At 33.3% G+C, this 27,940-nt stretch overlaps 1 protein-coding gene across 1 annotated transcript; it reads right to left on the bottom strand.

Annotated features, from left to right (window-relative positions):
• Window positions 1-389: 389 nt before the first annotated feature.
• On the bottom strand, window positions 390-26,889 carry zfh1 (Zn finger homeodomain 1). The gene is given in 10 exon segments (XM_018446349.1): window positions 390-698; window positions 2,134-2,296; window positions 2,376-2,708; window positions 2,851-3,201; window positions 4,040-4,305; window positions 4,308-4,391; window positions 5,878-6,175; window positions 6,458-6,598; window positions 7,815-8,131; window positions 26,159-26,889. Coding segments are annotated over 10 exon segments (2,181 nt in total). The 5' UTR covers window positions 26,193-26,889; the 3' UTR covers window positions 390-504.
• Between the last annotated feature and the right edge of the window lie 1,051 nt (window positions 26,890-27,940).

Genomic DNA, 27,940 nt, shown 5'->3' with positions numbered 1-27,940 from the left:
TATATAGAGCATATTAATACATTAATAATAGAAAATTTAGTACTTAATTTTTTGAAAAAATAAAAATTATTTAGCAAGAAAGATTCTTCAATGACGGAAGATACGACCCTAGCACGTTTAAGATATAGGGACGCTCCTGAGCCAGAGCGTCACGTGAGCGGTCGACGGCTCGGCCGCTGAGACTCGAGTGGTAGTGGGGGTCGCTCGCCGGAATCAGCCCGAAATGTGCATCTAGTGCCGAGCACTGATCTATAAGAATGAAAGTTGAAGAGAGTGAGGATAATGCGCATCTCTTTCTAAGAACAAAGAAATAACCGCTTCTTCTTTTTCCTTCTCTTCTTCAACTGTAGTCGGACAAGGAAAGTATCTGACTGTCTCTTGTCCTCTCTACTAATTCTGACTTCTTGCCTCCAACGAGAGAACACGGTCTATCTATATAAGTCTATGGGAGAAAAGTATAATCTAGGTAAGCAAACGAGCCTCAGATAAGAAGACTGAATACTTCTATTCTCTGTAGGGTTTGCAATAAGAATAACGATGATTCATGTGTTGGCTATAGGAGCCGGAGTGAGAGAAGCGCTTGAGGCACTTGGAGCACTGGAAGGGCTTTTCGCCGCTGTGCAGCCGCTTGTGTTCAGTCAGATGATGCTTGTGCTTGAACGCTCTTGGACACTCCACACATTTGTAGGGCCTTTGCCCTGAAACATTTACCAATCTTTGTTTTGTTTGCGTTCGTAATAAATTTTGTTTAGAAAGTACGATAGTCCCGAGGCAAAAGATTCCACGCTGTCTTAAGATTCCTTGATTAACTTAGATCAACGTTTTTCAATTTGCAATGTACATTAAATAAAGAACTAAATTATTTCACACTAATTATATTGAGAATTGGGTGAAATGAATTAGTTTTCATATATAATGTAGCTTATAATGTCCCTGGCGGAAAAAATTTTTACGAAAAAATATGGAAAAACTACATAGATTGAGACAAGATCTTAGAAATTCTTAATTTTTCATAGATATTCGTAGTTGGACATAGAGTGGCGTTATTTAAAGAGGCAGAGAACTTCTTGGTTTTTCAAACAAACGCTACTTTACTATGAATATCTATGAAAAACTAAGATTTTTTAAGATCTTGTCTCAATCTATGTAATTTTTCGTAAAAATTTTTTCGTCAGAGGTGATAAACAAAAGATGTTATAGATAAAAAGTTCAATAATGGATAATTTTTTGAGCGATAATGTATCAAAGATGTAAAACTTACAAAGCTTTGATACACTACAGTTCAAAACTATCTATTATTGAGCCTTATGTCTAATATCTTTTGTCCACTACATTATAAATTATATTATATGTATTTAAAAACTAACTCATTTCACTAGGACTAATTATATGCAATTCTGCATATAATTAGTAATGGGATTCTTTGCCAAAGTATATATATCATTAGATGCATACGTTTTAACACTCAACATAGATTTTTTTATCAATGGTAACGCAATATTCAGAAATAAAAAATAAAGTTCTAAAATTTTTTTTATTTTATCATTTTGAAAGTAATTTTATTGTAATGACGATATCACTTTGATTAAAATGAGAACAAACATAATTATTTAGATAATTTTAATTTTTCTTAAAATATTTTTATTTCGTATTTTACTCACTTTTTACTTATTTTTTTTTAAATTTTTTCATTTTTTTCATTCTCTTAAATTTCATGGCACATGAACTTTTTCCCACTTATTGTAGTAGTATACACCAACACCGGTTGAAAAACTCTGACTTACTGTTAGATAAAAAAAAAAAAGATTTGAAAATATATTGATAATTCTAATTTATGAGCTTTCCATAAATTGTTAACAAATCATTCTTTTTAATCAGTTTTAAGTATTTTAGTGAATTTTGATATCAAGAAAGAGAGAAAAAGAGAGATACAACTGTATTTTATTATTGATTAATTTGAATCTAAAGACATTTGTTTCGTTAAACAAAAAGAATTGTTTTTGTAAAAAAGGAGACTTATTCATTTTAATGAAGTATCTCGAATTTCTGATTTATTGTTAGATAATGGCTCTCGTTGCATAAAATTACGAAAAGTTATAATAACGTATATTACGGTAGCAGTAATGTACTTACCGGAATGTTCATACTTGTGTCTCGTAAGGGAACTGTGTTTGGAAAATGTTTTCTCACACCGATCGCAGAAATAAAGACCCTGCTCGTTTTCTGTGGCAGTAGGGGTTATTTCCGATTGTGGTGCAACTTCGCTCTCGCCCTTTGCGTTCGCTTGATTTTGATTCTGAAAGATAATACAATAAATATAAATTATACGTTCGTTTATAAAATTCCAAACCACTCATCTTACTTTCTTTCATTACCTTTGTGATTATCTCTCCACTGGGAGGTATACGCTTGGTTTCAATGGGATCAGTAGCGGTTTCTTCGTCTATGACCAAAGGTAAATCCTCGAGGTCATCGTTGTCGGGGGGGATAGTTGGAGCTGCAATATCGTCCTTCTGTTCGCACGGAGACGAGGTGTTTCTGCTTGATGTATCACTTTCTTTGGTCACCGATATAACAAGCGTTTCTTTCTTCGATAAATCCAAAGGCTGCTCAATAATAGATGGATTCTCTGGAAGTGCTAAAGGTACCAGAGCTGGTGGCATTTTCGATTCTCTTCGATCTCTGGCACGAGAATTTTGAAACCAAACCTATAAAATGATCGTATAATTAATAATTAATTATCACAAGTTTATTAAATATTATTAAGTTTATTAGTTGTTTTAGAAAGTATTCTAATTTTCAATCTAATTCTCTCAATTTAGACAAACAATCTGCCTTTATTTTGCATACCTGTACGACACGAGTAGGAAAATTGATGTAATTGGCGATCATGATGATCTCCTCCTTTTTAGGTCGCGGATTGATGGCATAATAACCTTTCAAAACAGCAAGCTGTTCATCATCTATGAGCGACCTAGCTCTGACTCTTCTACCGTGGTTGTTCTGAGTCTGGTTATCCTCTTCTTCATCTTCCGAATCCACCTCAGAACTTTCCTCCGCTTTTCTCTTGGCTGATCTCGATGTCGGCTGATTGATATTCTCGAGTTTCGCGGCTAAACCTTCACTTTGTGAATCATATTGATCTGTTGTGCCCCAGTCCAGACAACATGTCATTTCATTAGACATTTCGCTATCTTGATCCTATAAATAAGATTTTAGTTCACAAACAGGGGAATGAATATTTCACACAACTTTTTACCAATGCCAATGCAATATTCAGAAATAAAAAGTAAAATTCTAAAAGTTTGTTTTATTTTATCATTTTGAAAGTGATTTCATTGAAATAACATTACTTAAATCAAAATGAGAGCAAACAATATAATTTAGATAATTTTTATAGTTCTTAAAATAGGTATTTTTATTTCGTGTTTCACTCGCTTTTTTTACTCACTTCTAAATTTTTTCACTTTTGTCATTCTCTAAAATTTCGTGACACACTGGATTGTTTTAATTCAACTTACTACAGTGTAGACCGACACCAGTTAAAAAATCTTGACTGTTAGATTAAAAAATAAATTTAAAAATATTCATAATTCTAATTTATGAGCTTTTCATAAATAGTTGTTAATAAAATCTTATAGCTAATTCGATTGGATGCACTCAGTACGCAGTGGTGCACACGTCGTACACAGAAAAATTCAGTCAATTGGATATCTTTCAATATATTTTTATTTATTATTTTATTTAGAGATCTCTGTCATTTTTTATAGTAAACATGTTACATTTTGAAATGTAATCTAAGAGATCCTACAATTATTAAATATAAGCATTAATTTATATATAGTATATATTATATGTATTTTATTTATGATATTAATATGTTATATTATATATATATATATTTCACTTATATATTTAACTTTTAGAATTTTACGCTATTGTTGTTTCAATAATAACAAATTAGTTCTCATCGCAAATCTTTCCCCATAGATTAAATAAAAAAAATTCTCGTTATAAATCTCTCATTACATATATATACCTGGTAATCCTCTTCGAACTCCCGTTTCATCGTGGCTGGAGACGTGGATAGCTTCCGCATGTTCGCTTCAAGCAGCTGCTTCGTCACGGAGGTGTTTACAGTTTCTAATATTCGTCGGACCGCATCCAGACCTTGCAACGGATCTACCGGCGCGGGAGACTCCTTGCCCTCAGTGCCCTCTGTTCCCTCAGAGTCTGCTGTCGATGGACTCATCACTTCCCGATGCGTCTCAAATTGCTCAGTAACATGGTCAAATCGCTTGGCGTGTTCAGCAGCTTGCCTATCGAAGACTGCAGGAAATAATTTCCGAATCCCATCATGTGAGGTAACAGAGTTGGCACGTCATAAATACCTGCATGATAAACCATTCAAATTGAAGAATTATGATAATCATCAAATAGCGTTTTTTATTGGCAGAAATAGTGCTCATTCAGTGTACTTTAAATCCGTTGTACACAAATCGACATGAAGATGTACATTTAATAAAAATATAGAAATGATAATAAAAATATAGAATTAAATCGCGAAATATTCAATATATTTTATTGTGCTAATTGATAAAATACACATTGGGCATTTTATCAATTGAGATATCTCTCACTTTTACATTTACATTAGAATAATGTACAACAGCTTTAATGTACACTGAGTGCGCACTAATTCTGCCAATGAAAAACGCTAAAAATGAGATATATCTAAAATTATTTAAAATGAAAATCCTAATACCAAAATACTAAAGCAGTATCAATTTTTTAATAAAGTGTTTAAGGGGATCCTAAACCGATTACCGAACTTGATCGAGATCGATAGTGCAGACTTTTTTAATTCCAAATCCGATAATAGTGACATTTTTGATTCATTTCTTACATTATATTATATATCGTTTTATCTCACTTAAACGCATACATCTGTCCTTATCTAACATATACCAGCACCATCTATCGCAAGACCGCGCAACTATTACTACACGGAATTTCGGTTCTGTTGACAGTCCCAGTCTTCGCAAAGCATCCGTATACACGTATTTTCCATTCCGGTGAAAAAGCTTTTCTTGTAGACTTTTAATCTTAGTTCTACAAACTCGGTATCGTTCGTTACAATAATGTGACCTCAGCCGTATGCTTATTTTCAAGATATAAACTATAAAACTCTTGTATGAAGCAAATATAGACCTGAGATGTCAGCTGTACGAGCTAAAAGTAAGCGAATTTTTAAACTTTTCTTCGACTTTCTCATAAAATCCGATACAGCTAAGGTCCTGTTTGTGCGTACTTTAATTCTGTAAAAACAATTTTGCAATCCATCAATTCAATTCAAAGATATTTCACCGAATGGAAATGATGGTAAAGTAGAACAACTTTAGCATCCCCTTAAAGTGAACTAATCAAATTGTTCGAAATTCGTGTGCTCAAACATAGCATGTCGTGTAATAATAAAGATATTTTTATGCATCAATCCTATTCTTGAAATTGGTATGCATAATTATATGTATATACATTTATTATCATGTGCCGCGCGAATTTTGAATAATTTGATCGGTGAACCTTATATTTATTTAAAAATTATTATACTCTCGACATTTTGATTTATTATGATTTTTTTAAGATATATATAAAATATATAAAATAATCTCAGAAATCTATTATTACGGGAGATCTGGACCATCCTACACAAAAATTTATCATTGTCTCGACATTTTTATTACAGAAAATCTATTCGAAAGTGCCCATCAAATTCGTAGATGAAAGGAGACTAAATATAAACACATGCATAAATGTAGTAATATATATATCTATATTTTTAGAAGAAATATTGATCTAAGTGATAAAATTAATCACCTGTTCCCTCCCTTTGTATCTCCTGATACTCCGACGGCGATAACTTCGGCAGAATCGGCAGAAACGTATTATTGTTGGCTGTCAGCAGATCGACATCACGTCGTCCCGATAAAGCCTGATGAGTCTTTTTCTGTCCCCGATCGACATTGGTTATAGTGTTCTGTCTCGATTTTTTCAGATTCATTATCAAGCACTTTTTCGCTGTCATGTGGCTCGAATACGATCCAGAATGAGAGAAACGCTTGCCGCAATTGTTGCACTGGAATGGCTTCTCACCGCTGTGAATGCGCAGGTGTTCCTGCGAGAAATGAGAGAAGATGCGTTTAAATTTTAATATTTTTTCTATCTTTTTTTATTCTTTTACGATTTATATAACACGCAAAGAGAAAGAGATAAACTCAAAGTGGAAATGGGGATACTAAATTAAAGTCGTTAATATCGATAATAAAGATAAATAGAATCTAATACAAAAAAAGTAATATAATAAAAAGCAAGAAATATACTAGGAAATAATAAAATAATATTACTTACTAATTATATGTCATAACATGCTTATTATTAATCTATAATAACAAAACACCTTAAGATGATGCTTGAACTTGAAGGCCTTCTCGCAATGAGGACATTTAAACTTTCGTAGAACAGCACTTTCATCATGGCTAATCATGTGCCTCTGCAATCGGTAGACGTTGGCGAAGGTCTTGCTACACACCTTACAGGACTGTTGAATTATTAAGATGAGTAAAAAAAAAACAAAGATAAAGAGTTTCTCACGAAACTGATCAGTTCGTATTATTACAAATTTCTTTGAAAATTCATGAACAAAAATATCTGTAGCAAGAAGTCAAAGGTACTTGTTTGTTTATATGTTTACGTAAAAGATATTCGTCGAGTGTTTTCTTCGAATCAGTTAATCACAGATAATTTCTGTGTAGTATATTTGATCATAGTTTCATGAGTATATATGATATATATGATATATAATTATCTCGCAAATAGAAAATGTTTTAATACATCATAGATGCACACTGTATTTATACTTAAATTTTTCTCCGAGAACTACATGCAACCAGTAACAAAATCAATCGATCGTTTCTACTTGTTTCTTAAAAGAGAAATTACATTCTTAATTCACTGGTTAATCTAAGAGAAATATGTCGAAATACATATTTATTTTAATCGCATCAATTGTGCGTATTTTTTATTACATGTTGCAATCTATTGAAATTTCAACCTAAGATACCTCCATAAGAAAAGTTGACTAGAGCACATTCACATTCAAAATTAGTACGATTCAGGCACACACAATTCTAGATAACATTTTGTCATAACTGTAAAAAAAATATATAAAAATATATAATGAAAGATTCGCGTCACTGAGCGAAATTACATGTATTAAATGTTAATTAAAAAAGAAGACAGAAATATAAAATAGAAAAAATGTAAGAAACGTTTTTGTTTTTATACAATATCATGAAATTAAATATATATAATTAACCATGTATCACTTGAGTTATGCAATAAGTATAAAGTTATTATATTGTATAAAGTTATCTATAGAAATTTATCTATTTTATTTACCTATTTTTATTAACTTAATAAACTGCAAGCTGGATACTCTTCGCACCTTACACTTGTTACTTATAACTTTGCGCGTTACTCATTTATATGTTTATCCCAACAAAACTACCTTAACAAAAGTAATTTAGAAAATAAGATAATAACATCTATCACCTATTTACGGACATTCGTGTCTCCCTTCCTCTCGGAAAATCGTGTGCGAAGAGATACGAACTACGAAAACGGCGCCTCTCAGCGGAAAGCTGACTGCCGCTTTTGCGGGGATATAATCGATAAGTCCGCGCGCGGGACGCAGCAAACAAGGGGCTCTTCCCCGGCGGAGTGTGTGTCCTTGACGGGTCATCACGATCACTCACCACTTGGGAGAACTGGGCGTTGAGATCGTGCTTGTCGATGGTACAGGACGTTTTGTGCGTGTCCTCGAGATGAAGCTGCAGGACACGGACGTCCCGACAAGGGATGCCACACTGAGGACACCTTTCGCCACCCTGCTGCTGCTTCGCGGATGATCCGCCCTCGCTGTCGCCGCCACCACCCACCCCCCCGCACGTACCGCCGCTGCCGCCCCCACTTCCATCGCCGGCAACACTTCCACCTCCTACGGTTGGCGCTCCACCCGCGCAACCTCCGCCCACCTCCGTATCCACGACACCTGCGTCGTCCTCGCTACAGCCTGTAACACGCGCACACGTGGCACGGTTTTTATATTTCACCTCGGTAGCGCGCCATCGCACAATATACATATATGTATACACGGATCGAGCCACGCATTCAAGTACTGGTACTATCCAGGTATACGCGTGTGCGATATTACGCTTGTGTGTGTGTGTGGTGTGTTATCACTTTATTTTATAATCAACATAATTAATCTCTTCATATTTCCGAAATTACCATTTCCTACTGACAATGAGAATCAAAGATATTCAGAGTTCAATGTACTTTCTTAATCCTATTTTCATTCTTTCAAATTTAAATTATGTTTTTATGTTTTTGAAAAGAGAGTTGTACTTCAATCGCTAATATCGCTTAAATGCGTATAGAAGGAAACGCGTTTGATAACGTAAATTTTGTAATAACAATACTAAAGATAAAAATGAACATAATATCAGTGAATCCAATTATCGATTGATAAACACAGGATATTATATGAGTAAACATAGAATAATCTCTATGTTTACTTGTACAACAGAAGTACTTGGCATAAAATAGCGCATTTTGGCATATCTTCAACGTCATAAATTAAGTTTATATTTGAATGTTATTAGTCTTAATTACTGGATAAAATTTAATTGATTCAATTTTTGTATTCGCAATGTAGATCGCGAATGAACGATATGCTACGAGATTGACATTTGGGACGTTTTCATCAGTCTTATAATCAGGAATTAAAATGCGTAGATATAAATACGCGCTGACAATAAGATCGATTGTTAACGTTACGGAGAGATAAAGATCTTTCATGTTAATTAACAGTAAAATCCAATCGAATATTTTTCACATCTTTGTTACATTAAAAATTATATATTTTAGTCGTACGCGCAACATTTGGTTCCAATTACTTCTATATAAAGAGTATTCATATAAGGATCCATCATTTTTAAACATACAGACAAACTAAGCCATCACATTGGCTGCGTTCAGCAGAGAAAACTAATCAGTTAGAGCTTAATGATTCTTTAATATGATTGGTTCTTACACTTAGATTTTGCGAAGAACTAAAGGCAAGAATCAATCATATTAAAGAATCACTAAGCTAACTGATTAATTTTCTCTACTGAATGCAGCCATTTTAAGCATATAGATATATATAAATATATAAAGAAGTACGTACATACGTATATACAAGATTAAAAAAAGATTTTAATATATAGTAAAATAAAACTTAAAATCTTGAAATCCTTTTTCAACATCCTATATATCTTTCCATATGATTATGTTTCTGTTGTTTCATTAACATTAATTTTTCAATTTTAATCAAATGTTTGTAAGTGAGACAGAACTTTTATCAAATATCTCTAGTAGGAATTGACTACCGGTGAGGTATTGGTTCGATCCAATTTTTTTACATGTCAGTATGATATCGAAGGAATATTGAGATGATAGCAATGAACCAAGATAACGCAGTATGAAGTTACAGTACTAAATACAGACATGATACTGCAAATATACTGCCGGTGTACTGTCTCAATACTGAAATCTGACTGGTTTTAGATAATTTCACGGGGCAACAAAATTAAAATTTTTAAAAGTTGTTTTAAAAATGTATATTTGATTTTGATTTTAACTGATAATGATTTTATATAGGAATTTAATAATCTAAATCTAAAAATAATCCCAAATTTGTTTCATCACCTACAATTCTTTTACAACTGAAAAATTAACTCTTTAGAATATATCTTAAATATATTTAAAATATAAAATTACAAAAAATTTACAAAAATTATACAACTCGATTATTTAAATCTTATGTAAAAGGCTAGTAATTCTTTTTTTACCAGAGAAGTTGAGAATAACTTTTCCTTTTGTGCCTTGCTTTTCGATTTTCACGGCGCAGCATCCAGCAATAATGTTCCATTCTCGTGAAAGAGTATATAAATTTTTTCACCATGCAGTATTAAATCCATATTTATATTTTGTAGAGCATAAGAAAATTAAATGTGTAAAATAACTATGTGGCACAATATTTTCGTTTTTCGAATTTAATACTTAAAAATGCGTCAAAAATACATGCTAAATCAAAAAGCAATATTGACAAAGCAAAATTTACAAAATGAAATATAATATAAAAAAGGTTATAGTCTTAAAAATATAATAATTGCTGTTTTTTATCTTTTTAATGCCATTTTTTTCAAAATTGACGTGATAGCCAAATTTGGACAGCGTATTTGTATTCAGCAAGCAAGAATACATCAGAAAAAAAAACAGCTAAAATGGTTAAAATAATTTTTCTATGTTGCCCTGCGTTTTAGTATAGACACAATACCGAAAATGTACTGATAACGTACTGTACTACTATTCAATACTAATCCACACATTGGGCCAGTACCATATCATTGTTTTTTAAATATTGGTCCAGTACTAAAATAGAAAACTCATTTTTCGATACAGGATCAATGCTTCGCCAGGATTCAATACTGTCTACCGTATAAATTCCCACTTGGGATATTTCGCACGCTACACATCATAGGTATAATTTAAACAGCCTGTAATAGGTATCTGATATCGAAGTAATATCTAATAAATAAAAGATTATTCGAAATATGATCACCATCGCTATTTTCATTTTGCATCAAATTTTCGGCTACACTCTTATAGACGTTAACAGTTAGTAATCTATATATAGAAATCTATGTGGTTCTCCGATTCTCGGAAATATCTTTCGATAATATGCTGCTGTTATATCGGGAACATTCTTTACATAAAATAACAAAAATAAATAAGATTTTGCATAATAATAGAGAATGAAAAAAGAATTATAGAGAATAGAATCAAGCGTTTCATTTTTGGCACGCAACTCTTATGCGGACAATACATACCGTAACGTCAGTCCTTAAAAGTTATATTCGTAGTTGTCTCGAGTTAAATATGTCTAACGAAATTATTATACTTGTTTAATGATATGATCAAATATCTATTAAAAAATTGGAAAAATCCCGATCGTAAATGAGATTCATGTTTCTTACAATTAATCACATTGGCAGTAAGTTACACGCTCGGTTACATGTTTATTGATGAGAAATTAAATGGTTAGCAATAATTAAACTTGCTAATGTTAACTATGTAAACAGAACTCAAATCAGCTGACTCAGAGCATCACCTGGTGGTAATTCCGGAAACTTTTTGATCAAGGTGGTACCTAATGTATAATGATTAAAAAGTTTAGTTCTCTTGATAACAAATTAACTTCAATTAAATGTTTAATTATTTATTATTAAAAGTTTTATATATCTATATATTTATATTAATCCACTTACTAATACTAATTATATTTAACTAGTTGGATATAAAATTGTATCATATTTAGAGAGAGAGAGAGAGAGAGAGATCATGTGTTTTTTGTCATTGAGATATTACATATTTACTATTGCTGCTGCGTGCTCGAAGCGAGACAACGAAGTCCAGCGGCTGGGTATTCGGAATTCCGAGTTGGACCGCACGTGCAAGATTGGTGGCGATCAATCAGCTACGCGTATCTGGTGGCCGGTATCGGTTTACATGTACGTGTGATGCGTGGAGTTAATCGCGACTACACCTTCGACAATTGCCAATATGCAATGTCTGGGTCACCACGTCAGTCGAATAATCCTCGGCATGACACACGTGCATCAGTGCGCACACGCATGTATGGAATGCGTATACCATTGGAAAAAAGACGCGTGCGCGATAGATATAATCGAATTGCGTAGATAGGGCGTAACGCCAGGACGCAAGAAGAAAAAATACGTGATGAATGCTGCCAAATATTGTGAGTCGATCTTTAAGCAAAAAGGAAAAAAAGATTGATTAAATCAAGGAAATTTTCTACGAACGTTTCGAAATCAAAGGTAAGTCAGATTAACTTAGTCCAGAACGATTTGAAGAACAATCTAACGATTTTCTTGCTGTTATATTTTCGGTATCACTGAAAGTAGTCTACATATTTCAAATAATTTTATGAGAAATGTTAAAGATCTGTTTTACAATATAGAGATATATTGTTTTTATTTTAGTTAATTTATAATTTATAGGATCTTTTAAAAATAAAATTAGATGAACGTATATCGTAAATTTTGTAAATAATTAAATATTAAATATACATTACCGATTGGAGACATATATGGTACATAGTTATGAATCATGAAGATTCTATTTTAAAATTCCGGTAGATCGATTTTCTTGTATTGGCAACACACTCGTACTCAAAGAACTGCTACATACGAAATGAACAAGACATCTTTTAGGTACCGAACACAAGTCTACCAATACCTGAGAAGTTTTTTACATATGTAGGAGCTAAAATTATATCAGTTGCAATTTTTGATATTTTTGAACTCGATAATCATTAAGATCGTTAACATCGATAAAATATATAGATGGATGAATCGATGAGAAAATAAAATTTTTGTAATCGCAGACAGAAATAAATAATATTCTCGCTATTCGCACACACGTTTATTTCATCAGTTTCGCTTTTACCTTTATATCACACGTGTCATGCACGTGGAATAGAAAAAGTCGTGACGAAAGGAACTAAGGAGACGTAGCATTGTTCTCTGTAGTGTGCTGTATGTAGAAGTGTGCTGTATGTAGAAGTGAATGTAGAAAAGCGAGGGGGGATGATCCCGTATAGGGTGGACATGTGAAACATGAGAAAAAGTGGTACATGGTGGCCATTGAAATCTATGTAACTTTTTGGGTGTGCCCATTGTCAGTGAGACCGGATTAAAATACCCTTCGAAGTACGATTTCCCACCGATAATCGCACACGCGATAATCCGATGCCGATGCCAACATCGGGCAGATCGCGGCCACTTGGCAGCCAGTCTGCGAATTAAATTCGCAACGAATTAATATTTAATTAACTATGAATTAAAATCTTTTATATCGTGCGTGTGCAAAGACTGTCAAAGTTAGATGTTTCGAATAATACAATATACAGGATGTCCCATAAGTTTTTGCCAATCGCTTTTGTGTATATATTTTGTGTAGATAGAGCGGACTAAACTGAGTCGAAAAGTTCTCTACCATTTTTCAATTTTTGCAATGGTTAATGAGATATTTTAACGAGATATTTAGATTATTACTAAAAATCGCTGAATATTAGTTTTCAATAATTTTTTACTCAAATACTATTAACTTTACAGAAAAAAGTTTATTTTCTTCTCATAAAGTTCTGAGAATTTTTTCAGAATTTTTTCAGAATTTTTTAGTACCGTACCCAGCAAACACAAAGTTACATGTAACGTACCTGTTAGTTGTAATTTCCCACTCAACAATATAATTGTAATATAACACGTGTGTTATATTACAGTTACATTGTTGAGTGGGAAATTACAACTAACAGGTACGTTACATGTAACTTTGTGTTTGCTGGGATATTTTTTTATGTTGGTAAGAATAAGAAAATGTAGTATTAAAAAGTTGATAAAAAATTCTGAAAAAATTCTTAGAGTTCTATGAGAAGAAAATAAATAATTTTTGTCTCTTGCAGTTTTTCTGTAAAGTATGGTATTTAAATAAAAAATTATTGAAGACCAATATTCGGCAATTTTTAGTAATTAACTATTGCGAAAATTGCAAAATGGCATTTTATAAGGATATTATTTGTTAATGCACTCTTTATCGAATCGAACTTATCTGTCAAGCAGGGATATTCACAATATTTGAATAATGCAATTATCTTTGGTTCACTAAGAGCATTGTTATCTTTAGTTAATCTGTAAATTCGCTGAAGATGCCCTAAATTGAGGTCGAAACGTTCGTATGGATTTTAAAAAGGAAAAATGTAACATGAAGTTCTATGGAGAGTAAATATATTTTAAAATATTATTATAATTTATGTACACTAATATCTGCAATTGCGTTGTGCTCTCAGTTGCCTTCCTTCTACTATTAATATTTGTTTTAAATATTGAGACCTTAATAATTATCTTATTTTATTTTTAATCGTCGATATATTTTAGAATATACATATATTTGATATATACACGAACGCAAATTCGGATCGGAAAAGCGGTTAGGCGCGCAAGCTGTACAGAAATGTCTGTAAATGCGCAGAATTTCTCGGTATGTTCACGATCGTATGTGATGCGAATCTCACATCGGGCATGGTATATTGATGTTGCGTAGGTATTATAGATAGGTACACGCGTGCACATACGGCATTTACTGTGAAAATGTTAGTTGTAAGTCAATGCGCGTAAGTTTGTGCGCTACCGTAATTAATACACTGCTACACGATAACTTTGCGAAATCGAAAATGACACTTCACAACGCTATGCGAGCTTCTAAATACAGACGCAAAACAATCTTCCCTATCTTGAATGTTATTGTAATTAAATAAAAGCTAGATTATTTGCTTCATATTTGGTTCTGTCAAAGAGCTGGCGAATCTATATTTATTTTGGATTTTGTAAAAATTCTTGAGAGAAATTAATTATTTTTTGAAATATCGCTATTTATAAATTTTTGAAAGAAAAATATTTTCTAAAGTAACGCTATTATTAAACTGTGCTCTTATACTTCTTTTTAAAATAAAAATAGACTCTTATTATTTTCTCGATTGACTTTCTGTTAATCGATTTATAATACTTAATTATTATTATGAATTAAAGTTATCCTAGATTAGATTTAGATATTCATGAGCAACTTTGTAATTTAAACAATATTTATTTTTAGTTATTTATGTTTATTTTTCTTTAGACAGATTAATTTTATTCGATCCCTTGGCATTACAAAGAATTCAGTTTTTCGTACATATATATAACATACATGCAAGAAACCTTATACATATATCATACACAAAAAAATCTCACACATATTACACGCATATAACATATATAAAGCATATAAAAAACTTTAGCGTAAATTAAAATTAGATCTATTTCTAATCTATTACATACACATCTTTTCGCGCATATACGTATTATTTAAATTAATTTTTAATTACATTAGTATTTTAAATTGCAGTTAGTGCAACGTTACTTAAAGCTTCGGAAGCTAAGTGGATATTCGAGAAATAACTGTGGTACAATTTGTTCATTTAGCAAAGATGCACTAATTTAAGCGGTATAAAAACATGCTAACAGTTATTTTCAAGCGTTAATCAAGCTACGAGGCAAACGGGAAGTTGGCTGTATCTCTCCGGATTGCGCCCGCACGCTCACGGCTTCCACGAAGACGAACTTTGCTCGCCGTGAGGCCGATAAGAGACGTCGAAACGGGTCAGAGCCATGACCTTTCTTGCCTTCCTATGTACGCGATTCATGAAGCTCGCCGTCGTCGTAGAGCTGTATGTCGCTTGTGCTTTTAATTGCGCGCCCTGCGTAACGAAGCGCGATACCGAGCATTCCGAAATGACGTTTCGTAATTCGTCTGTGTGTTTCTTCTTACGTAAAAATGACAAGACTTGCTTTTTGTTTATGGAAACGGAAACTTTCTGTGATAACATGTTGCCGAATACATAATAGATGTTCATATTACTTATATCGAGTGTTAGTGGGTACAAGAAAAATGATAATATAAATCTAATTCAAACATGAAAAAAACGATTTTGCTGAAAGATTTAAAAGTTTACTGAATACAAATCTAAAAATAATTTTGTTGAACCATTAAAATAATTTTGTTAGAAACTGAAATTGATTGCTAGAATATAAAATTTTATTACAGCACTGTTCATTACTTTTTATCTTTTAATACCTACCTAATTATTTTGATGATCCAACAAGATTATTTTCATATCTGTATCCAGCAAAATTTTCTTTGCGTGAAGAAAATTGAATCGTAAAAAATTATTCTAAATTTTTCGATGAAAATTCATGATAAGTTGAAGAAATCGTCGCGTTGAACATGAAGCTTCAGGAGAGCACTACGATATAGCGAAGCATCTCGTTGATACCTTATAAAGCAAACACTTTATGGAAGGTAAACACTTTTGCGAGTTACGACGTAGTATTCGACGCAATTTCGCCATTTTCGCGCTTCCCCTGCATAGGGCAAGGGTTAACTTCGCCGCGAACGATTCGCCGCGAGTGAGCGTGAAGGCGAAACCTTCCCGCGAACTCTCCTCGGGAGGAAGAGACGCGCCACAAATGACGTCAGCGGAATGTAGAAACCAACGGCGTATAGCAAATTGCGAGCAATACCGTGCAATCTCGGATGCTCGAAAGAGCACTCATGGCGACGCGATGTCGGGTGTGCGTTGTCGAATCGCGTGACAAAAAGGATGAGATTAATAGAGCCACCTTTTGGACTTCGTGTCGCAGTGCCGCATTGCGTAACGGCGTCAAAATACATATACATTTGGATTAATATTAAATAATATTTATATGTCGATATCATTACTAGACATAAAACTAAATGTGATAAATTTAGAGCTTTAAAAATTATGGAATTCGATTAAAAATAAATTGTTTAGAATTTTTATCCCTTTCTACCCCTTTCTTTGTTGTAATTGCGCTACTTCTTTCGTCAATTCGATAGAATAATTATGACGAAGAAAAATATATAACACATTGGTAATACTCTATTGGTACAACTGTAACAATTTTTAACTATAAAATTGTTAAAAGTAATAACTGTTCGTTTAATATCTTAGAGGACAGCGTATTGAGTGAATCAATTATCTGGTTGGATTTTTAAAATTGACGAATAAAAATCAAATCTTTCTCTTTCTTCTTAATAATGTACAGTATATATATGCATATACTTACTACATAAGAGAGATGCGCCATAAAGATATATTGTAAAATCTTGAAGATTATCAGTTATATTTTATAAGTTTACTAATAAGTATTGCTGAGTCATACTTATCCATCGGCACCATAATACTGATTGACCACATGTTCTTTTTATTTCTTTATTGAAGCGCGTGACGCGTAACCTAATTTCACGAAGTCTCGTAAAGGCACGCGCGCGCGCACATTCTATTCGCGGACGAATTTGCAAGACTACATTTCCTGGGATTATCTCCGCAGACGGCAGCATCAATTGTTCCTCGAGAGTGGGTAGTTCGTGACACGCGATTGTTACAGAAGTCCCTGAAATTTCCCGCATAAACGACCGAGGAAAACGTAATAATAATAAAATTCAAGATCAAAAAGGAGGATGTGTAGTAATATTTTACAAAAAAATTGCTGTATATAATTTGTATAAATACTTACGTCGTCGAATGTTAATGAATTAGTAAGACAAAATTATTTTATGATTGTGTGTAAAGAGATAAAGAAGAATTTATCATTTATACCTTTTTTTTTTAATCCTTTTACACCTGGTGGCACATGTGCTAAACCTTCAAAAATTCATATCTTCCAGAAAAATAAAAGTAAACTTCTTCCTGAACTCATTTTAAAAATAAAGGATAGAATTTTTCACATACATGAAAAGTCGCTCGAGAATTTTCCCCCTTGATTTATCTACTTCGTCAAGAATTCATAAAATGGGCTAAAAGTGAAAAATGCATATATCTTCCACAAAAATTAAGATAATAAATTCTTTCTAGGCTCATTTTGAAGATGAATTATTTATTTAAAAAATCGCTATTTAATTTAAAATGGCAGATTCAATATGATGAACTAAAATGTAAAATTTTTTTTTATTTGAATAAAACTCATTCTTCAAAACGTAAATAAAAAAAAGAGATCGAATCAGTTTTGTTCACATTTCGTGGAATTTTTTGAAGCACGGTATGGGACAGAGTAAAATCTTATACGTTGTGCATAAATAAAACGTTCTTCTGTATTTTTATTGAACTAACAAAAACGATAGCATAATAGTGCAGCTGTCTATTAATTTAAAAACTATTATAACCTCAACATTTTCGTATCAGGATATTCGTCTAATATGTCGTGGAACATCCTGTATACATGTATGTATATATTCTTAAGCAAATGATGAGAAGTATCTATAGAAATAACTGATTTCAAATCAGCAATCCCAAAAAACCCTGGAATCTGAGTTCCATTAAAATCCAAAAAAAATTTTATATTTTGTTCCGCCATATTGGATTCGTCAGTTTGAATTCTGAAATTTTGATTACAGGTTCGTAATCAGTGATCCTAAAAATCTCTGATGTAAGACGTGAATTAGATGTTAATTATTCCTAGAAAAAAATCAGGCTTAAATTCAGCACTATCGTTTCTTCTCATTTTTACCAACATTTTTAACAATTTTTATCAATATAGAATATTTCTAGATATGATGTGATTGAAATAATTATTTCTGCATTTGTAAAATTTTTTATCTCTTCCATAATTAAGAGACAGAGAAACATAATTGGAATATAATTGCGCGTTAAAACTAGCAATAATTCCACGTATTAGCAGTATCGCGGAATAAGTCGAGTATTATCGTGTAACAATCATTCGATTCTCATGAATAATACGGTCGTTCACGTTATTGTTCATACATAATGTACAGTATGCGAATCGAGGTATTTTCTTGCGGGTTTGTCTAGTGTTGTCACACGGAAAACCGCAATTTCCGCTGTTTTTTGTTCTAACGTTAAATATATTTATAGTTCGATGCCATCGATTTCGCGTAAATGCTTCGAATTACTCATTTAAATGCGCATTCCAACAGCATATATAACATATGACATCATTAGAATGATGTATGTACGTATGTGCTGACCGCTACATAAACATTTAAAAAGATATTTATTTAGCTTACTCATTATGAAATATATCATTTGCCTATACGCATTAAATAATTAATCCATAAAATGATAACAGAGTAATTACAATTTAATAATTTTTTTTAGAGATAATCAAAGAAGACAATTCTAATGTAGCATGGCAGTTTTCTGACCGCCCATATCTACGGAATGACGATAAAAAAGACGATCGGTGGGCAGGGCCTTAAAGAGCTGGGGAGGATAGGCGCGCGCGCTTACGTCATCCGACAACGTGGATTAAGCCGTAAAGGCGCGTTCGCACGGCGCCGAAGATACCGTCAGGCGGACGAACGAGGTCCATGGGTCGCGTGTGCGTCGTTGCCGACGCTGCTACGGTGCGAAGTAAACGATTTCTCGGAGAGGTCATTGAGCTTGATAGGGCGCGGGCGGCCGCCATCTTCCAGAACGTTAAAACCACTTCGACGCGCTCCCATAAACGAGCGCGGTGAGGTGCGGTAATCCAAGCTGTCCTACCAATCAAAATTATTGAGCAACCGCCGACGTACAGACTGGTCCTATATGCGCGAGAAACGAAGGAAATAAAACATGCTCGAACGATCCGGCAGTATCATAACATCAATGAAAGAGAAGAAGGCAAGATGGCGGAGCGAAAAGAAGCCACGTGTTTTGCGGGAGATTATCACGTACACGGAACGCGCCGCAACAACTTGCGCCCCCGATTCTAATGAGAGACATAGAATTCATTATTTTTTTTATTTGACAAAAATTATTCAAATATTGCGACATTTCTTCATAACTTAATATAATGTTATTTTACATAACTTATGTATATTTATAGAAAAGTAAAGAGAATTCTGTCTTTTTATCGTCTCTAATGTCCATTTGAAATTAAACAAAAATATTGTATTATTTCTATTCATCTTTTTGTAGATTCTCTGTTCAAAAGGAGAAATTGGTTCTTGGATCCGCTATTTTTTCTTTTTTATTCAAGTGATTGTTCGGAAATTACCAGTATTCGGATATTAATGATCTATTAACGCCGTAATACAAACATTTTGTAATACTCGATGATAACGAGTTGTTAGAAAACAAGATGTGTATTACGAAAATAGGTAAAATAGTTTACACTAACTTGATCGTTAATCGCATATACGAATATAAACATCAGAATCGTTATCTACGAAAAATATTGACGCGTTTCTCAATTAGCGAGAAAAACGCTTGGATATAATATTGAGTTGACACAATTTTATCTGTTCGTAGTCGCGTGACTTGTATATATCTTACACAGGCTGTCTCAGAAACGTTACGCTGTTTCTGAAACCAAGAAGAGTGACACTTGCTACAATGTTTAAAAATTCATGAATTTTTAAAATAGTTTACACTTTTTAAAATAAGAATTGTTAATAAATCTCGTTCTCTTTCGCAAAATAAATAAAATGCATACAGTGAACATTCGCGTTGCAAGTTACTTTCTTTTAAGGAAAGCAAATATTCTTTACAAGGATATAAACTAATTAAAACAGCATTTATTTGCGTACAAACATTGTGACAAAAATCGCTCGTTTTAACGTATTAAATAGAAGAACTATATCGAACAATACAATAATCATTGAAGAGATGAAAGGTCCTAAAAAAATCACACAAAAGGTCCTTAAAAAAATGCAGATATATCAAACTCTGATCCATTCATCCGTTCTGAAAGGTGAGAAGGTAATTTCACAGAGTGAACATTACCTTTTCACGAAGACAATGCACTTTCTCGCACGTGGATACACGTGTTGCATAAATAACAGTATCGAATGTCTACCTTCTTTCTTTGAGGGACGCGCCGAGAGTAATCTCAAAGAAATCTTTTCATTTAAACTTTCAGCAGCGTATGATAATTGTATTTCTTGTAATTGTTTCTTTGTAATTGCTTCTGAATCTTAATTTTATTTTTGAAATTTGAACAAATTTTATTGTTTCTTTTTGTTCTTTTAAATACGCGCGCGAACATAATCTCGAATTAAATTGAATCTCAATTAAATCAAGATCAAGAAATAAAATTTTGAAGCCTATAATCGTCGAAGCTGGATCTAACACGCTTAAATAATTTCTATATGAATTCAAATGATTATATATTAAGTATATAAATTCACAAAGAAATTATTTAAGCATGTAAGATCCAGTTTCGACCGTTATAAGCTTTATGCCTAAATTCTAAGCAGAATCGTAAGGCTCGTAACATATTCCTGTAAGAGTTGTAAGAATTTTTAAGCATGCTTATACCTTTATACAATATTTTTACAGACAACTTCTTACTAGCCATAAAATTTATAAGAAATTGTAGATATTTACGAATAATCGGACATCTTACGATACATACGCATAAAATTAGAATACTAGTCATAAGTTCTTATACAAATTTTACGAGAACACGTTACGAGTCTTACGATTCTGCTTAGAATTGATCCATTAAACTCTTATTTGTTGTGTATTCACATATTAATATAAATCGTTTATTATTATTTAAATCAAGATTTTTATTAAATCGAAATAATAATAGCACAATTAATAAAACGTGTTTTATCTGTGTGTCGAAAATAAAATAATAGTTTTAATTCTTAGTTCGCAAATACTTTTATTTCAAAATACAAAACATAACAAAAATAAATAAAATTTTTATTACTCATTACCTATTTGCATTGTTTCTCTCCATATTATTTTTTGTAGACTTCTTTTTCTTTTAGAAAAAATTCTCCTCGTTAATTTTTTATTTTAGTAAATCTTACAGACATTATACTCGTATGGTATCTAACGGGAAATTTTTTTGCGTATCAATGTATTTTTTAGCTCGTACAAATGATCTATACGGAAAACTGTCTAAACTTAGCTGCATGAGGCACAATCACCGAAACAATGACATTTTCTTATGCACGTGTAACTTTTGTTTGGCTATCGTAGTCAGAGATGAAAATAAGAGTCGGCAGGTTTTCGAGCGCCAATATTAGGAATGATTAAATATTTTCATACTGGGCACGACTTCGTTGCTACCTGACTCGATGTGTAATCATCGGTCACATATCCGCGCCCGCGCACAATGTCAGACACGTGTTCTTCGCGTTTGCTACGAGGGAAATACGCTGAGTTGGTTTTTAGATTTTCGCGAGTTTCGGATTACGCGCTTCGCCGCTCTTCAGAGATTGCGATCGACACAATAATTAAAATACGAATCATCTATGACGTTACATAGAAGTTTTTCATACGTCTTTGTTATTCGTAGCAATAGGACTTTAAAGATTCTCCCTCCTTTTAGTCTTTTCAAACATAAAAGAAAAATTATAAATAACTTTTCATAGAAACAGACGTTATTTATTTATTTTTTTATAAAAACCATTTTTTGAAAGAATTGAAAGTATATCGCATTATATCATAACATATAATGTAATAAATATTACACGTAATAAATATAGAAACAACATAAATTTTTTATAGAAATTTAAAATTTTTAAGTACATCTTTAAATACATCTTTCTTACAAAAAATTATCGTATAATATATTTTTTTCAGCCACCATTTAAATTATAATTTAAACTATAATAAATGATAATATGAAATCATAATATAAATAAAATTTTAATTTAAAATATAATTTATAAATTAAGAATCTGAACAGATTTACTTTTAAAGAAAGATTGTGGATAAAAATAATTTTATTCCTGAATTTAAAAAATAAGATTTTTTTTATGCAAAAGTATTGATTAAAATCGAATCTAACTTGATTGTGAGCATATTTTAATTTTCAGTTTCCTTTGAAAAATACCCGACTCCTCTTTTGATTATAATTTTTAGTCATCTAAAAAACTGCATTTATACGTTTTTTTTTCCAAAGAAGCAGAGATTTTTTATTACAATCTTAAGTTATTTGGAAAATTTGACAGCAATTTACAGCATTATTATCACTAGAGGCAGAAAACTAGAGATTTCTTTAAAAAAAGAGTATACCTATATATAACCGTTCCATACGTAACTAGTATGAGAAGAAACTTTTCAAGAAAAAATGCCGTGATTTTGTTCGTATATTTTTTCTTAGTTCTCGAAAATTTGTGTACAGTTATAAATATATTTTTAAACAATTATATTAAAAATTTTGAAACAATTTTATTAAGAAGTTTTGCTGTTGTAGTATATTTACAAATAAAATAAAAATTAAAAATTAATAAGTTTGAAGCAAAATTAACAAAATGAATACTACAGATTTTAGCCATGTACATATAATTTTATCAAAGCATAATTAAAGATGTTTGCAAGAAATAAAAAAAAATAATGAGAGAGAGAGATTTATAAATGTAATCATTATTTTACTCAATTTCCTCTTTTTTGTCAATGGTTTTATAAATTACAGTATCTGAATTGTATGTATGTATATTAATAAGAAATATGAGTATTATATCATTCAGTTAATAGTAATCATTACAATTAGTGTTCAATGCATCGAGTTAAGAATCAATATTTTTTCTGTACAATCAATGATATGCGACTAATCGTACTTATACGAATAATGAGTGACGATGGGCCTACCAAGGTCTAGATAAACTGATGACGTGTGTATCGCGAGAAGAGTATAGTAAGACTCATTAATGAATAAATCGGCCAAGGTGGATCTTGCGTCTTCTATGTATGTGTACAAGGTGAAAGAAATAAAGGCAATAAATTGGACGATGTTACACAAATATAGATTAATCTAGGAAAAAGAAATTATGTCATATATATGTACACAACTGTTAATAATATTGAATTCTCATGTATTTTGATTTTGTTTAATTTTTGGAACACTTCGTGCAAAGACGTGATCCAATCTATTTAAATATACGAGTCAAATCATAATAAATTTTCTTATGTCAAACTCTAAGGCCTGTCTTCACAATATATGTGGTTACCTAAAGATTAAAAATTACTAACAGATTCATTAATGAAATTCATTCATGAATTTCTTGGTTACCTTTAATCTTTAGGTAATAATATATTGTGAAATCGGGCCTAAATGGCTCAAAACACCTTACTTTTTTTATCAATGCAGTGCGGCGTAGTAAACTACTTTATAATTTCACAGTGTTAGTCCGATTGTTCGTCCATTTGTTCGTCTGCAAGATTTCTCAGAAATGTCTTGACTTTTCCAAATTCAGTTTTCGACAATAGATAACGAGGATTTGCTAAAATATAATCGGTTGATCATAAAGGATTCAAAAGTTAAAGTGTTAAAGTCAGTTTTAATGAAATTCTTCTATTAGATTTTTCATTGCGTTATTTATACATCCATTGCGAGGGAATTATTATATGTATTCATTTTAAGTGTAAAAATTTTTGGGAATTTCAAATACGAGCAGACCTTATTACAATATAGACATGAATGCCGACATTGCAAGCCAATGCTAAAAAGAAATTATAAATTTTACACAACACTACTTTACACTATTATTTTCGATAATCTTTCTGTTTTCTAAATAAAAAATAATTTAAATTATTTTGTCACTGAATATGGAATAATACATAGACTAGCATAAAAACATATCGTATTATATGTATATTCAGATGTGAAGAGAAAGAAAACGAAGTGCAAAAAGTACAAATGATGCGAACAGACCATATGTATCATATACTTTCTTTTTTTATCTCCATTGAAGAAAAGGAAGATAATAAGCATGAACACATGTCGACACATAATATCAAGTCAAAGCTTAATTAAAATTGCAGATTTTGGACAGTATTAATCCATAAAGGGCAGTTGAAAATTTCATTTTAATTACACTGTTAAATCTATAGTGTCAAATTTAACTTAACGTGAATCGCCACTGCTTTTACTCAATCATATCGTTATTTTATACCAAAACGATAGTTAAATTTGACACTATACAGTATCAATTTAACACTATATAGTGTCAAATTGACACGGTATAGTGTCAAATTTAACTATCGTTTTGGTAAAAAATAACGACATATTTAGTAAGAGCAGTGGCGACTCACGTTAGGTTAAATTTGACACTATGGATCTAACAATGTAAGAAATGAATTACTTTAAACGCAATCGACATTACAAAAAATTATTATAAAATGCATCTCCGTAGATTTTTTAAGTCATATCATTCAAATTTTATTTAATTTTTATTTTTATTAAACAATATGATATCCACAAATTTGGTCCGATGAAAATAAATCTAATTAAATAAGAGAAGCCCTATATTCGGTCAAAGTGGACTGACAATGAGAGATCCGCTTTGTTGACCGAATATAAAATAAAATTTTCCTTATTTAATTAGATTTATTTATAAAAAAATATTATTTGATTTAACTTGTTTTTTATTGTACGCAATTCGTGAAAGACTAATATGATATTTTTTGTTACGAGGTAAAATGACGATTTTTCCTTATAGAGGATATTATATCTAGGAAACGCTGGAGCGGGTATCGATTTTCGCGAAATAGGAGACGATGGACAGTCGACTAGTGGAGTCAATCGCAGATGCTGCCTCATCCATTAAATGCCGCCTTATATCACGCAGGCGATATAGGTCGCGCACGTGCAGCGGCATGCGTTCTGCGAATTTTCCGAGACTCATCGAGTCGAAAACCAGATGACGAAGTTGTGGTTCCACCCACGCGAAGATCGAATTCCGAACGAGGTGTCTCGACGCGCTTCGTTTAGACTACAGACTTCAAACTTCATTTTATAAGTCCACGGACTTTTTGATTGTTTTGAGATTGGCAACAACCAAGTCGCGTAACATAAAAACAATCTGAACATTTGCGTTAACACGAAACGTTTTTTTTTTATCGAATTAATTTTTAGGTTTATTATGTATTTGATTAATTATTACACATTTTTAATTAATTTTTAAATAAACTTCCTTTTAACAAATTCCAATATATATATTTAAAAATTGATTATTTTATATTTAATATTACAAATTAAGGTAATGATTTTATGTAAGAGCAATTGACTTGTAATCGACAGTTTCCTGATTGTCATCCTGTATATGCATCGGTTTTATAAAAGATTGGATTGGAGAGTTAAAATCATTTCATTTATTCATTTATTTAATAGTTAATATTGAAAATTGAAAAGATATAATATTCATCAATATTATCTTGATTCCTAATTGCTTGACAAAATAATAAAATTTGATAAATCAATCAAAGCAAAAAATAAATAACAAATAACTCTATTATTTGACAAAAAACATTGGCCGCAGCAAATCCATATTCCGTAATCACTTTCCTGATTTTTTTCTTTCTCAATTAAGAATTCCAAGTTCTTTGGAGAGAGAGAGAGAGAGAGAGAGAGAATTCCGAGTTCGCTGAGTCAAGCAACGTTCATTGAAAGCTTACCTTTGAACGAATTTCGGACGAGAGTCATGCTCATATTCACGGGAGCCGGTGCCTTGAGGGTTACGTCCGGCGGCTCCTCTTCCTCCTCTTCCTCCTCCTCCTCCTCCTCCTCCAGCTCCGGCTTGGGCTCCTCGACGTCGCGGCCAGGTTCCGTTCTCCGGTGGAGGGAGGCGTCAGCTCGATTTTCGCCTCACGACGACGAGTTCGTTGTCCATCGGCGTTCTAAGGCACAGCGGCGCATCAACATCGCTGCAATTTCTTCTTCTTCTTTCTCTCTTCTCAAGTCGCCTCTCTCACGTACTTTCAACTTGAACTCTCGCTGCCCTCGCGATACCTCGTTGCGGCGCGCGCATGCGGAGGTCCACCGTTATCACTCCCTTGTCACCCGATCATCTATCCTCTCTTCATCGCTATCACCAGCTATCGCTACAACCATGTGATCTATCGTGGTTCAAGACACAGACTGACGAGACGAATCGCTCGTTTCATCGTCGCGCCACGGCTACGTGAACTCCGACGACGGCAATGACGTTGGGCGTCGTGACTATACGTGACTACACGGCCGTCCAGTGGAACGGCACACTACCGCTCGACGAAGTGCCAACCGACAACGGACGTGGAAAACACCCGCGTCACTGCTGCTTGATCGCGCTTATCCCGCGGTAGTTTAATCGACGCGGACGATGACGATGACGAGGAAGAGGCACGAAATGCGAAGAAATACGTGGAGGCTGTGCGAGAACGACAAAAACGAGAGCGCTGCTCTTGACAGGACGGAGAATTCCAGTTATGCGAAATTGTGCTCCAACCAGGTTGCTCCGTTTTCGGAGATTCTCCTTGGTGGTGCCCGAAGAGGCAGGTAAACGAGACCGGAGACACGCTTTATGTGGGAAGTCTCCCGCGGGGATTCCAGGTGAGCTTGGTGCCAGGGTTCGCACGAGTGCCATCCACGCCGGAACTTGGAAACGTCAGTCTCGGTCGCGCGTCATTCCCTCCGGCTCTTCTCCCTCGCGTCTTCCTCGCGTCTCGCCGTCGCGACGCTCGTAATTTTGTGGTCGTTGTCGAGACGGTGGACGGTTGAAACGCGCGCGACGACGCGCGACGGTGGCCACAATTACGCTTTGTAAATAATCATTTCACTCGCGCGCACGTATGTCTCGCGGGATCGCGCGGAAACGCCGAAAAGAGAGGGAGAGAGAAAGAGAGAGAGAGAGAGCGAGAGAGCGAGAGAGAGAGAGAGAAAGGGAGAGACAAACGAAAGATAGAAAATGAGAGGGAAAGGGGGAGAGAAAAAGAGAGAAAAGGGAGAGGCTACTCCGTGCTCCGGGTATATTCGCGGGAATATCGCGCACAAGAATGTTGCACGCTCCTTTTTTCTTACTCTTCTTGTAGTATCGCTTCTTCTTTCTTCTCCTCCATCTCCTCCTCTTTTACCTTCTCCTCTCCTCCCTACTCCATCACTTCCTCCTCCACTTTCGACACCTTCTCGTTTGAGACGTCCGTCTTCGCACCACGCACCACCGACGCACAGGAGAGAAAGAAAAAAAAAGGGAAGCACTCCGGATTGCGATCACGGTGCGAGAAGATGGACAATGACGGTGGGTGACTACACGCGCGGAACAGGGGAGGACCGAGAGAGAGAAAAGGGTGCGGGGAAGGGGACGCGAGACGGATGCGAGACGGTCGAGAGTGTGAGGAAGAAACGCGAGACGGAAGAAAAGCGAAAGAGAAGTGAGAGAGGATGGCTGTGCGCGCGGATGGTGTGTCAAGACATAGCAGAGA

This window comes from Mycetomoellerius zeteki, unplaced genomic scaffold, assembly GCF_001594055.1.
Source record: "Mycetomoellerius zeteki isolate Tzet28-1 unplaced genomic scaffold, Tzet1.0 scaffold179, whole genome shotgun sequence".
Lineage (NCBI taxonomy): Eukaryota > Metazoa > Arthropoda > Insecta > Hymenoptera > Formicidae > Mycetomoellerius > Mycetomoellerius zeteki.
This window is presented reverse-complemented; position numbering and strand designations above follow the sequence as displayed.